At 29.0% G+C, this 14,245-nt stretch overlaps 1 protein-coding gene across 1 annotated transcript in view; it reads left to right on the top strand.

Annotated features, from left to right (window-relative positions):
- Positions 1 to 111: 111 nt before the first annotated feature.
- Positions 112 to 14,245, top strand: part of cutlet (chromosome transmission fidelity protein 18 homolog) — a 19,776-nt gene continuing 5,642 nt past the window's right edge. The window contains exons 1-10 of the mRNA XM_011498895.1: positions 112 to 283; positions 441 to 716; positions 804 to 930; positions 1,008 to 1,194; positions 1,282 to 1,706; positions 1,771 to 2,013; positions 3,912 to 4,255; positions 4,353 to 4,594; positions 7,640 to 7,902; positions 7,993 to 8,278. Of these exons, the coding sequence (XP_011497197.1) occupies positions 202 to 283; positions 441 to 716; positions 804 to 930; positions 1,008 to 1,194; positions 1,282 to 1,706; positions 1,771 to 2,013; positions 3,912 to 4,255; positions 4,353 to 4,594; positions 7,640 to 7,902; positions 7,993 to 8,278 (2,475 nt within the window). The 5' untranslated portion in view covers positions 112 to 201. The remainder of the gene's footprint in view (positions 284 to 440; positions 717 to 803; positions 931 to 1,007; positions 1,195 to 1,281; positions 1,707 to 1,770; positions 2,014 to 3,911; positions 4,256 to 4,352; positions 4,595 to 7,639; positions 7,903 to 7,992; positions 8,279 to 14,245) is intronic.

The following is a 14,245-nucleotide window of genomic DNA, read 5'->3' as shown; positions in this document are numbered from 1 at the left end:
AGTCATACATCAAAAGCTTAAACACGTGACAGTTTGAAATTCGAGCGCGCAAAATCAAATAATCCGCCATATTTTTTTTTCACTAGGTATTTTACTAGTGCGGATGAGCCATTCCGCAATGCCGCGTAAAAACAAACTTTAGGTTAGAATATTGTTTATTTGCACCTTAGTGTAGGCATAATTTTTTATTTAGGCCTAATAATGAATAGCGAGTTCCCTGATATTGATGATGAATTCGATTTATTGCATGAGGATGAATATGAAGTTTTACGAGAATTAGAAGGTAATGTTCTCTACTTCAAACGCTAACAAATTCATAGATTTGTATTTTCAATCAAATCATTTATTTATTTATTTCTTTTCTTTTAAATACATTGTTTGTAATTGTTAAGACATTGTTAACATTTTATAATTTTGATGAATTATGCGTTTAAAATAAGCCGATGAAACGCAAAGAACATGCACGAACAATGACTTTGCTCAAAAACAACAAGAAAAACCAAATGGCATAAGTCAACGGAATGTCAACGCTGAGGAAACTGCAGTTGAATCTTCGATCGAAAATCACAATAAAGAATTGCAAGCATTATTCACAATAGAAAATAAGCAAAGTCAATTAAGTTTGCCCGTCGAAACAACTAGAAAGAGACCGATAGATCAGATTTCACAAAACTTGGCGATAGAATCATGTGATAATATGAATTTTGAAGAATTTGGTACGTAAGATAATAGTAATTGTTAAAAAAAAGATAAATACGCCTTGCGTATTGTAATTTTATAATTTTTTTTAAATAAATTTCAAGCGCAAGAGAAGAAAAGACCTTGCTGGGATCAGCCGGAAGAACTTATGAAACTGATACTTGATAAAAGAAAAATCATTTACAATAATGGCTTGAAAGATGATCGTAAAGCATCTGTTTCCGTAAAAACGTAAGGTATTCTTATTACAATTTTTTTAGTTCAAAGTGTTATCAACTAAATTGTGTTTCTTTACTTTATCTTCAAAGCCAGACAAATTCCATAAGTAGAAAAGTCCCTTTGACGGACTTTGTGGCTGTTACACGCAGCGAAGATGGAGAACGCTTTTATATCAAAGTGTCGGAGAGGAGCTCGTACAAGCCACAAAATTATCGGACTACGTCGAATCTTTTATCTAAACCCATTCAGCAATTAAAAGACGAAGCCGAAGAAATTGTAAATATCGTTAATTTATAATCACCGATTAAATATTGTATATTATCTCTATCTCTCTCTCTCTCTCTCTCTCTCTCTCGCTTGCAGTCATTAAGGAATCTTGAAAAAAAGAATCTTGCACCTCTCGAACACGTTAATAATGAAAATGTGAGTACTGATTTATGGGTCGATAAGTATCGACCCAAACGATACATTGATCTATTATCAGATGAGAATGTAAACCGATCTTTACTTTATTGGTTGAAACTCTGGGACAAAATTGTATTCGACAGAGATCCCACTGTACGTTCTAGAAAGCCACAAATGCAATCAAAATTTAAAAATAAATTTAAAAAGAAAGTAGAAGATGTTCCTGATCATGACAGTAATGGCTTTCCAACCCAAAAGATAGCGTTACTTACCGGCCCTCCAGGATTAGGTAAGACTACACTTGCCCATGTAGCCGCAAGACATGCAGGATACAATATTGTAGAAATAAATGCTAGCGACGATAGAGGACCCGAAGCTTTCAGGTAACTAATTGCAATAAATATCTTTTAAATTTGTTAATTTTTTACCGCACATTTGTATTAATAGGGTAGCGTTATTGTCATCGACACAAATGAAAGCATTGATAGACAAGGAAAAGCGGCCTAATTGTCTTATTTTAGATGAAATTGATGGTGCTCCGACAGCTTCTATAGAACTACTCTTAAAATTTATTTATGGCAAATTGTCTCCTAAAGGAAGACAACCACAAGCTACGAGTCAAAAAGAAAATAACGGATGTCGTAGACCGGTGATTTGCATATGTAATGATCTTTACACACCATCGTTAAGGTACTTTCTTTACATTTATCAATATATAGCAATTTTTAAATGTATTATGATATATACATGATAAAATTAATGAATACGCATGATGAAATATTTAAAAGTCATTTATTAATTATTAATTCAAATTTGATGCCTTTTGATTTTCCTATTTACGATAGCTTCATGACACGGCAAACTAAATACTTTTTCTAAATCCAAACGAAGTACGTAAACTTATTTTAAAACATCCACAGCCTTCTATAAATATTATTCAGGATTCGTGTTAAATTATCAAATCTAAATAGGAACTGACTTTCGCCAATTACAACGAGAGGGATTCTTACATTTAAATACCTAAATAAGTTACTTCTAGTCATTTGAGTATTTTATTATTAATTTTTAGATTTTTCATATTAAAAATATCTATAGGATTTATATTATATTTAATAAATTTGTTAATGAACTCCTTATTCGCTACAATATCCATATTTTCCTAATTACTTTGTGAATTGTTAATATCTCGGTATTTTTTATTTTTTACATTTAATATTGATAATTGCTTATGAATATATGAAATATAATTATTTATAATAATATTTTTGAAAAATTTACCTTTAATTGGATTTGTTTAAATACTTTCAATACTCGCTTCAATATTGCTAAATGAAAATATTAATATAAAATCGAAAGCCCAACTCTACGTATATTTTTTCTATAATTTTATTTTACAATTTCATTAATGATAATTCAATAGAAATCAAATTTGTAGTACTGACGAAGGATATGACCATACAATTTTTAACTAGAAATTGATAAATGATTTCTTAATTAATGCATGTACATAATATACATATATATTTATTTAATTATTATATAATTTAAATATTCAAAAAATAATAGATAACGAGAAGGAGAAAAAAAGAAAGAATAGAATGCAGCGATGAGATATAATACGTCTATAGTCATATTTTGTAAAAAATATTTTCATAAAATGTCAATGTATATATAATATGCATCGTTTTCAAGACCTTCAGAAGCAGATTTAATAGTATATTTTTAGTACGCTTTTTTAACTATATTCTATATATATTTTTTACTATATTGAATATAAATAATTTTTGTTATCTCTTTCGATAAGTTATAAAGTTTGTCATTTTTCTTAATATGATCGTGTCTCAAATTAATAGAAATATTAAATTAATAATAATATACAATACAAGGCTTATCATTTCAAAGCTACGTATTCAAAGCTCGAATTTACTAACGCATTGTTAATAACAATAGCCATTGTTTTTTTTATTTTGTAATTATATTGTATAGTCGTGATTATTGAATGAAAGTGCATGGCTGTGAATAATTGACATATTATTAAAATATTAAATTTTGTACTAAATTTTCAATCGATATCGTTCCTACTTAGATATAAAAAAATTTGAGTTTTTTGTTAGGAGTGAGGAAAGAGATAAAATTCGCTAAAAATAAATTTTAAGATATACGTAGAAGAGAAATATGAATGTAAATATAATTATATGAAGGCATTTACATTGCTTTGAATCAAAATTCAGTATTTGGGAAAATTTATATTTTAAAAATTGCATTATCACCTCTCTGTACGTTTAATACATCGCTTACAAACAAAAGAGAAGACATATTACACTGAGAATTAAAATTTGTAAATTTTTGAAGAAAGCGAATGAATTATATTTATAACAATGGCGATAAGTGAATGTAGATTGAATGTAATATTGCACTGCGAATGATAGAATTTCATTTGTAACTTAATAGATAATAAATAACACATTCAGTTGTACTTTATTATACATAGTGCGAAAATTTATATTTCGGTATTTACATTATTTGATTTATATAAGCAAATAGCTTTATTACACATCGATGTATTAAATGAAATATATTTGTTGTAGGTCTCTTAGGAACATAGCCTTAGTTATAAATGTGCCAGAAGTTACTTCATCCACTTTAGCTGCTCGATTATACGAAATAGCGTATAAAGAAGGATTAAATATAGATTTGCGAATTTTAATGCAATTGGCGGAAAAATCAGGTTGCGACATTAGAGCTTGTCTTGGAATATTGCAGTACAGTGGTGGAGCGCCCAATATATTGCAAAATATTGCATTTGGTTTGAAAGATACGAGGAAGGGACTTTTTGACGCGTGGAAAGAAATATTTCAAATACCCATTGATAGGAAAGGCGCTCTCAGTGGCTCCGAAAGGACTCGGAAGATCCTAAAGATCCTCCAACAAAGTAAAATCCCACGCGATTATATAACGAATAACGATTAACGAATAATACATTGATTTGAATGAGATTGATTAAAACGGAGAATAATTCTTCGTCCCAGGTGAACCAGATCGTCTCGTCCAAGGAATATTTCACAATTACCCCCTTAACTGCAAAAACAATATCGTCGTCATTTATAAGTCACTGGAGTGGTTTCAATTCTATGACGAAGTCAACACATTCATAGCCAATCGACAAAGTTGGATGCTCACGCCTTACACGAGTTCGGCTTTCGTTGCCTGGCACCTGCACCTTGCCGGTTTTCACAGTTCGAAAATAACGTTCCCCACCATCCCCTTCGAGGTAAGTTCGCGATCATTTCGTTTGACTGGCCGCTGCGACGGAACAAATTCTACGCCTCGAGATAATTCATACGATAATTCATATCCGTAAGAAACGGGCGCAGTTTTGCGAGTCGTTGCCCGCAGAGATATTTATCTCTGTTGCTCCTAGTAATAATGATAATGGACTTTTGTCCGTTTGTCTCCTTTCTCTCTACCCGCTCACTCTATCTATCTGTCTGTCTGCCTGTCTGTCTGTCTCGTCTCGTCTCGTCTCTCTCTCTCTCTCTCTCTCTCTCTCTCTCTCTCTCCCCCACTCTCTCCGCCTCCCTCCCACTCTCAACAGTTCTCGCTTTGTTAGCAACGAGGTGTCCGGCCTCGCCTCTGGCTTTTTGATTTATCCCTGGCTAATTAGAAAGGCTAATAATTAATGCTGGTGCGCATTGTGCTAATTATCAGGGGAGAGCCTTTTAAGAAATGAGAGAATATTCGAAATAAAACGAAGCGCAGCCGAGCGAGTGCCCCGGTCGAGTCTAAGTGCGCGCGCCGCCGATGCGCGCTACGATTATGCCGTTGAAGGCGCGAGGAGCGAAATCTGCGTGCGCTGCGCTAAGGTCAGCGCAGTAGCCCCGACCGGCTATTCGTCAGCCTGTTTTTGTCGCCCTAATGACTACCTAAATTATTCAAACTCGAGGAGTCCTCCCCCGGGTCAATGGTCGTCCCTTCCTGCGTACTCCCGTCCCTCCCTGATCCCTCGCTCATCCCCTCGCTAACCCCATCCTGGCGCCTCCCTTGTTCCTTTCTCTAGCCCCGTCGTGGGAAGGGGGTGGGGGATTAAACAAAAAAGCAAAAAAAAAAACAAAAAAAACAAAACAAAACAAAAATCTGATGGCTTTACTTGATGGAATACGCCCATACCCGATCTCAATGGACTCGCGGCAGTTTTTCCTTTGCTTGATTTGCTTGATCCAACTTCCACCGTATATTTATATTGTTTTGTCTAATTAATTTCTTTGCTTAATCGCGCTTCCGAACGTTATTCCGATATTTCCGCGCGATTGCTCATTTATAAACTTAGCAGAATGTTATGATTGATAATAGGTGCATGAAACGTTTACGGTAAGCGATAATATTTCCGGAAGCGAGGGACTATAATTATTATTTGTTGCAAGAGAATTTATTAAAGCTTATACCCAAGTTTATCATACTGTATAATAAATCCCTCGATTAGGCAACATTTGTTAAGGTGGAAAATAATGAAATACCCAAGAGCACAGAGACTCGGAACATGTAGTCGCTATAAATTTTACGATAAAGTTGGTCAAAACTTGAATAGAGAAGTTATAATAAAACAGTTTGCCACAGCGGAATTCTTGAAATGTTTATGCACGCATCCACACGACTGTTTTATAGTCGAAATTCAAAAGCCTTTTGAGTAATTAATTATTATTTTACTTTGCAAACTAAATTTAACGTCATATGTTTATTATGGTTTCTTTTTGTTATTATTGATAGTGTTTGTTGCGTGCTTAAACGATTGAACGATTGAACGATTGAACGATTGAACGATTAACCTCGTTAAAGTGTCAGGATTAAGTTGTAAAAAGGGAAGTTTTATAAGTACGAACTATAAATTAAATGTCTTTACTTATGTACTTCAATTTATGTACATGAATATTTAATATGGTGCAGTTACATCTACTACGCAATACATATTATCGCATATTTGCCAAGAGTTTATAGTAAATTTTTTGTTTTTTTTTTTTTTTTTTTTTTTTTTTTTTTTTTTTAAGAAATTCCATATGCTAGTAATTTCTTATCCAGGTTGGTCGAACATTGCAGACTTTGCTACTTTTACTTTTATTTTTGACCTACTTGTCATAATAACTTGGAGAATTTTCAACAAGCTATCATATTTCTCATTTCATCATTGATATTATTCACTATTATAATGCAAAAATTGGGAAAAATCTAATGTCCGATTAATTTTCAGCATTGTCGAGGAAGTTAAGAATTCTTTTCACTGAAATTCAAATGTCTTTAAATTGTTTATCTGCTTTTTTTCTCTCAACAAATTCTTTCACTGCATTCATTTTGAATGCATCATTACGAAATGAAAATGCATTTCAACGTGCAATATGAAATTGTCGACTGCGAATTTGGTTAGAAGAGAAAACTTTATGCAGCTCTTAAGCAAATAACGCGACGGATTATATCGTGATTAGATGCCGCTATACTTGGATGACTAAACACTTCTCTGCCAAATCCATGTTATATAATCTCTTAAACCTTTATAATAAACTAATAATACATTTCAAATTCAATGTAAAGTATATTGTATATCTTTAACATAAAAACAGAACAAAAAAAAAAAAAACAACTAATTTTTTAAGGAATTGCGCGAGTCATCGAACAAAGTAATTTCAACTTTCCAAAAACTCATAATTGTACGGTTCGAAGCTAAATTAATCGTATAAAAAAAATTTCATGATGATTTAATCGTTAGTATTATAATATTAATATAATAATGCCAAACTTAACATATAATTGTTCTAAGAATTTTCATTCAATCGTTATTTAGCATTAAAAAAAATATATTGCACAAGAGTAACGAACATAATTGTATTATCCGTTAAAAATGTTTTATAAATATGTTTTAAGCATAGCTTGCCGGTAAGCAATTTAACTCTTTCCTAAAGGCATCATCTGGCAAATCTTAAATTTATCAGAGATTACTAATCTTTTATATGATTGTTCAGGGTGAGATACAAGCGCCATATAAATCGTCATTTCGCTGACATTTGTATCTGGTCTGAGTAAACACCTGCGCACGCGTAAAACAATATCTTTATTACTCGTAATATCATCTTTGTCTTTGTAATTTACCAAGTCTGTCGGATATTTTGTAATTATTCATTTCCCTTGATTATAACAATTATTTTAAAAGGCTAAGAAACATGAATACATGTATCCATGTATCCATGTTCCCAACAGTTTTTCAAATACCTTCCTTTCATCTAATACATTCTTTTTTTTTTTTTTTTTTTTTTTTTTTTTTTTTTTTTAGGTGAATCAAAAAATCGAGAGGAACGAAGCGATCCTCTCAATAATGAAGAAGACCTCTAAAATCGATAAATTAACGCTTGTATCGGAAGTGTTGCCATATTTACCAGACTTATTGTCTCCTCGGTTGCGTTCCGTGAACGCTCAGCTATATTCTGAAAAGGAAAAGCACGAGCTCGGTAGATTGGTAAATTTGATGATCGATTTTGGACTGACGTATACGCAGGAAAAGAAAGCCGAAGGCGGATACGATTATTATTTAGATCCGTAAGTAAATTCTTTATGATTTTAAAAAGGCATTTTATACGGCAAATGAGCTATGATAAAGAATGTAGTAGAATATCGTTAAATTTGCAGGAACATTTGGAATATTGGTGCTTTTCCGGATTGTAAGGCACGAAAACCCTTGCCTTACGCAGTCAAACAAATAGTCATTCAAGAATTAGAAAATACAAGGTTACAGAATATCATGGTCAAATGTGACGAAATAGTTGAAAATACTTGCAAATCGACATCGACAACGTTCCAGAGTAAAAATAATTCTATATTAAAAGCCAAAGCAGTAGATGCGAAAGGAGATAAAAATATTCCAAATCATTTGAAGCAATTGAACCCAGTAGAACTGAAAGCGGCCGATCAGTCGGTGAGCAATTAATTTTATTTACTACCTTTCCTAATTTCTGCTTTTGTATTGTTTCTTTAAAACTCGATGTACATTATAACAATGCAATGATAATCCGAATATTGAATTTATCCTAAATATTCACAATTATTATGCTGTCTTGTTTGTTATATGCACTACTCTAATATTATAATTTATATTACGTATTGTGAAATGTTGAATTGTGTGATTAAATTATATAGTAAAACGTTATATATATATATATATATATATATATATTCAGAGGTAAAGAAAAACATTAAAAAAGAGTTATCTACGTGGATTATTGTCGAATAATACAATACGGAAGTTGAATTACGCATTTGCCTATAATATTAATATTAGAATTAAAATACTAAAAAACTAAGCATTGAAAGCATTGCGATAAATTTTTTTGAAGAAAATTTATAATATTATCAAAAATTGTAAGGTAAAAAAATCTTGCATCCTTTATTATTTATAAACATGGATTATTATCTGTAAATTATTACACGATAAATAAATATTAACTTTTAATGAAAAGATATTACCTCGAAAACATTACGATATTCAATCAACAATTAATAATACACTCAAGATAAAGAAATTGTTTTATAATAATAAATTAATCATTTGTTATCGATCAATTGAAACGCATCGAAACTTTAACCGATATATATAAATATATATATATATTTTTTTTTTTTTTTTTTTTTTTTTTTTTTTTTTTTTTTGGCAGCCTCAAATTATTTACATCAATTAAGGAAGTTTATTCGATTAAAGGAAGAAGAATAAGATAAAAATTAACACATAAAATATCGCCTTTATTAATTTAATCTCTTATTTTATGTATCATATATTTTTTAAAAAAGAAAATCGTATAATTATAAATAGAGACGGCTTTGAAAGAAGTCACTTTTTGTAATAAAAATAAAAAAAAATGTCAAAATTCAAGTAAACTTTTGTCATGATGGTTGAATTTGCACTTAATTGTAAAAACAATGGCAGCCAATTTTAATTAATCTTAAAGTCAATTTTCATTATTCACCCTTTTAAGATTTTCAAAAGCTGAGTTGCTCGCACCAGATTATAATGTAACTCAAACAAGCATATTATTTCTTCTTTCGATCCCTCTCGAAAGATCTCTCGATCTTTGTAAAAGTGAACATTTTAAAAAGCTTTTGAATAAGATAATGATTTGTTCTTGGTTACAAGCCTCAGATTTATTTGGCATAAAGAACATTTTCTATATGTTGATTGATTATCACGATAATTATTTCGGTATATATTTTTTATTTAAACTAAGATCAATAGTCTTGATAGTATTGTTAAAGAATAACATTTTCATAGTTAAAAATTTTGAAATCTATTTATGCTTTGGTTCAAAAATTCAAAAATATATATATATTATTTTCATCCCAAAAATATAAATATAAATAAGCTTATGCTAATATTGTAAAAAAAAAAAAAAAAAAAAAAAAAAAAAAAAAAAAAAAAAATTTTAGAAAATCACTGAAAAAATTAGACTTACATTTTAATTAAAAGATATTCGGTTGAAAAATTTATTATATATTTCATACAAAAAGCATTTTATCTTGAAAACTAAATTATGAAATATAAATAGTATTTATAAGAAATGCAGTTATCATAATGTAAGCATGAAATATTATATTTGAATTGTACTTTCGTATTCTTTTTTAATCTAATATAAAATCTCTTTCTTGTCTTAATAGATTAAAATTTTCTCTTAAAATTATTAAGATTAAAATTGAATATTATATGTAACTTAAATTGTATATATAGTATTTAAGAGTTCATTTATCAAATTTATTGATAATAAATTTTATATTTTTTATATTTTTTTATATTTATTTATTTTATTTTATTATTGTTATTATTATTGTTGTTATTATTGTTATTGTTATTGTTATTGTTATTGTTATTATTATTATTATTATTATTATTATTATTATTATTGTTATTATTTTATTTTATTTTATTTTATTTATTTTTTTTTTTTTTTTAAATCAATATCTTATAATTTTATAGTATTTATATACGTATATACAATTATACGATTGACAGTTAAATAATTTGATTTACATAGTTCTCACGATAGTCACTATTAATTAATTATTTATTAAGAACTAGTGATAAGGTTATTGTTCGTATAATCCCTAAAATTATTATAATGGGACTATTAAAACATAACGCTACCTAATAATGTACTTTTCAAAAGTAATTTCTTTTTAATTTAATTGTTTATTTATTATTATTATTCATCGTATTATATATTTACATATTTTATTATATCTCTAAATTTATAAATGGCTTTAACTATAAACTATCACAACGGTGTTGCTGTAATAAAATATTTACCTATCAAGAATTACGCACTTTCTTCCATTTCCCTCGAAAATACTCATTTTACATTTGTAATAGAAAATTTGCAATTTTTATTACATTATTTTAATCACTTGCATTTAATATTATACAAGTTTTTAATATCTATAATATATTCATCAAAAGGAATTCTTTTATTTTTACTTATAAATTTTTCTTCCTACTGCAAAAATTAAATTGAATAAGAGAGCAGATTAAGCGTACTTTGTTTTAATCCACCGTGAATTTGAAACTGTTCTTATAACTTATTTCCTACCCGTAGTCTGTCGTGATTACTTTTAAAGTCTATTCGTATTAATCTAATAGCTATTTTATGTTAATTATAATTCTCCTTTTATTCGGAATATTAGTCGATTGCTTTTAATAATTACTCCCAAGCTGTATGCTTGTTGATCATAAACATATGAATTATTTTCATGGATCACCTAATTAATTAAGAAATTCTATTAAAGTTAATTCAATTTCAATATTACTCGTCAAACTAAATAAATGTACTTTTTGCACTTACGATATAAGACAAAAATACATCAATCATAAATTCAGCCATTCGGCTTACTTATAAATCTATAGACATCATCATAATAATTTCAAACGTTTTTTTTTTTTTTTTTTTTTTTTTTTTTTTTTTTTTTCAACTATTTCTATATCAATTAGGGTCATGATATAATGATCTTTGTTTTGCGAGGTTAATGTGAGTAAAATACTTCAAAATATTTAATCATGAATGCGATATAATTAATATTATTATAGAATAAACAAATTTTGTTTTTTTTTTAACTATTTAAAATTTTTTTTTTATGTAAATATCGTATGTAAATATTTGCATTCGTAAAGATTGAATCTTTCAGAACAAATGCACAGAAATAACGATAGATTGTTATTTCAATTATATTTTTTTCATCTCAATTATTAATTTTAAATTACAAAAATATTATAACCAATAAATTGTGAAAAATTATTATGGGCAGATTGAAAGGAAAAGATTATTTGTACAATAAATTAGCAAGTTAACGTGAATTACATCTACATAGAATAAATTATAAATTATTGTTTGCCAATAAATTTTTATATAATAAACGATCGCCCAAGTTTTAAGTAATAATTGAGAGTAATACTTACATAAATTTGTATTAATAAATTAATTATTCCAATCTAATTATATAGCCTTTGATTTACAAATAAAACACTGTAAATAAATTTATTAGATATCTACTTTATAATAATTTGGAATTTGCTCGTATTGAATTTTCAATTCAGTTAAATAAATCTGACATTATAAAAAGTGCAAATATTTAACGTAAAATTAAAGTGTTTAAATGGAAATTTTCAAACGATTATTAAAGTTTTAAAATTAGATATAAATAATTATAATCTCATCAATGTAACAACTGAAACGAAAATGATAGTCATTTTGTAAATTTTTTTGTACAAGAATGACACGAAAGTAAATGAATCTAACTACATTAAAAATATCTTACTTCCATAATATTCCATGAAAATCATTACATTTATAATTTTCTTTTTAACTCCATGATTATCGAGTTAATATTTTACTAAATTTTGATCAAGTTTTCGGAAAGATGAATTTATAAATTGAATTTTGGATTTTTAACTATTTCAATTAATTCAGTACAAGTTAGGTATGAATATTATTGAACTTCATTAAAATTATTTAGATATAGGAGTTAAAAATTTTATAATTAAAATATTGCACAAAAATTAAATTTTTCATCATCATTCATATTTTTCATTCCTAATTTCGATTTTTTAATGTAAATAGAATAAATCAATATGATTAGGAGTAGAAATTAATATTTTGCAAACTTTTAATGTACACGAGATTACCAATTTGTTATCTAATTTTATAATTCAAAAAATATATATAATTCGAAATATATATAATACGAAAAACAAAAAATAAAAAAAAATAAAAAAAAAAAATAAAAAAAAAATAAATAAAACAAGATATAATTTGCATTTAATTACTTAGCATTAAAATTATAATTTTCGATTCTAAGAAGAGATAATAATTATAAATATATTTTCTTGAGAATTATAATTTTGTCATTAAATTTGCTCTATTATATGATGTTGATTTATCAAAATTCATAAATTATTTATACGTAATTTTAATGTTTCTAAATAATAATCCTAAATTTAACTAACTCGCAGTAATGATTGTCAATATTGGAAATCATTACACGTTGAAGCATATTTATATTTATTTTTATATTATTAATATAACTACAGTTAATGTTTACAGAAATAAAAATAATGCATTATCTATATTGTTTTTATAATCACAACGGAAATTCTCGATCAACTATACTGTCTGTAGTAAAATTTTGTAAATATTTTATGATTTATTTAAATTATTTAATCAATTGCCACGTGTATTTTGTGCAAAGTTATACATAATATTATAGGAACTATCCAATACTTACTTAATAACTTGATAACTAAATATACATTGTTCATATATAATAATGAAGCAGATAACAATGAAGCAGAAAATGATTGAAAAGTATGAAATAAACTTTAGACTTTACACTCGAACAATCCTTTTAATAATGTTATTTTAATAATTTTAAGAATATCAATTTGACATATGAATATCATAGCTTCCGCGAGAAATAACGAAAGATGTTGAAAATACTAAGATTAATGTGATATATTAAAATGATAATGCTGTATTCATTGTTAAAATTTTCAATGCGAGTCATTAACAAGGGGCACAGTTCATATGTCTATAGATCTTAGGCGCACCTTCATCATCGTGCATCATCGTGCATCATTTTCGTCACTAAAATCGCTCGCCACAATTTCCCTTTATAAAATGGTTTGCAAAAGGTTAAACGAGTCCAAACCTCAGCGGTTTGATTTCGAGAATAAGCAGTTAACTAAATGGTGTTGGCTCGTGCTCGCTCATTACTTTCGACGTCGTTCCCAAGAAGAAAAGACGCTTATGGAGAGGTGCGCGCGCGCTTATTCGCGGAGGGAGCAAAGGGTTGTTGGAGCGCGAGAAGGAAGAGCTGCTGCCGCTACTACTGTTACCGAGGTCAAAAGGCGACCGACAGTGAGTGAGTGAGAGAGTGAGAGATTGGGCGCGTGTGTGCGAGTGTGTGCGAGCGAATGAGTGAGCACGAGGGACGAAGGGAGATGGAGACGGTGCATCCGCAAGGCTATTATAACCGCTCAAGCGAATCTCTATTAAAACGTGTTTACACTGGCTTAGGGGTTGACTCAAGCCAGGCCTTCTGGCTCCAGCGCTCAGCCAACTCCGAACTCTCGCTGCACTGCGCCCGCGCATGTACATCCAAGTAATGCCTATCTAATTGTCGCGTGTATGAATAGTGAATCCCGAAGCACTCGAGGCTATGAACCAGATCCAAGCTATCACAAGGGGAGAGCCATATGAGCTAATTTATATTATGATAGCCCGACCTCTGGGGGGATGTTTTCCCCCTCTCTTTCTCTCTATTACCATCCCTCCTCCTCTATCCTACCCCGCCACTATCCTCATCATTTTCCTCCTCCAACATCTCCTTCTTCTACCACCACCGCCAC

Source organism: Ceratosolen solmsi, unplaced genomic scaffold (assembly GCF_000503995.2).
Source record: "Ceratosolen solmsi marchali unplaced genomic scaffold, CerSol_1.0 scaffold30, whole genome shotgun sequence".
NCBI lineage: Eukaryota > Metazoa > Arthropoda > Insecta > Hymenoptera > Agaonidae > Ceratosolen > Ceratosolen solmsi.
The sequence above is the reverse complement of the archived record's forward strand: the minus strand, read 5'-3'. Positions and strand labels throughout refer to the sequence as shown.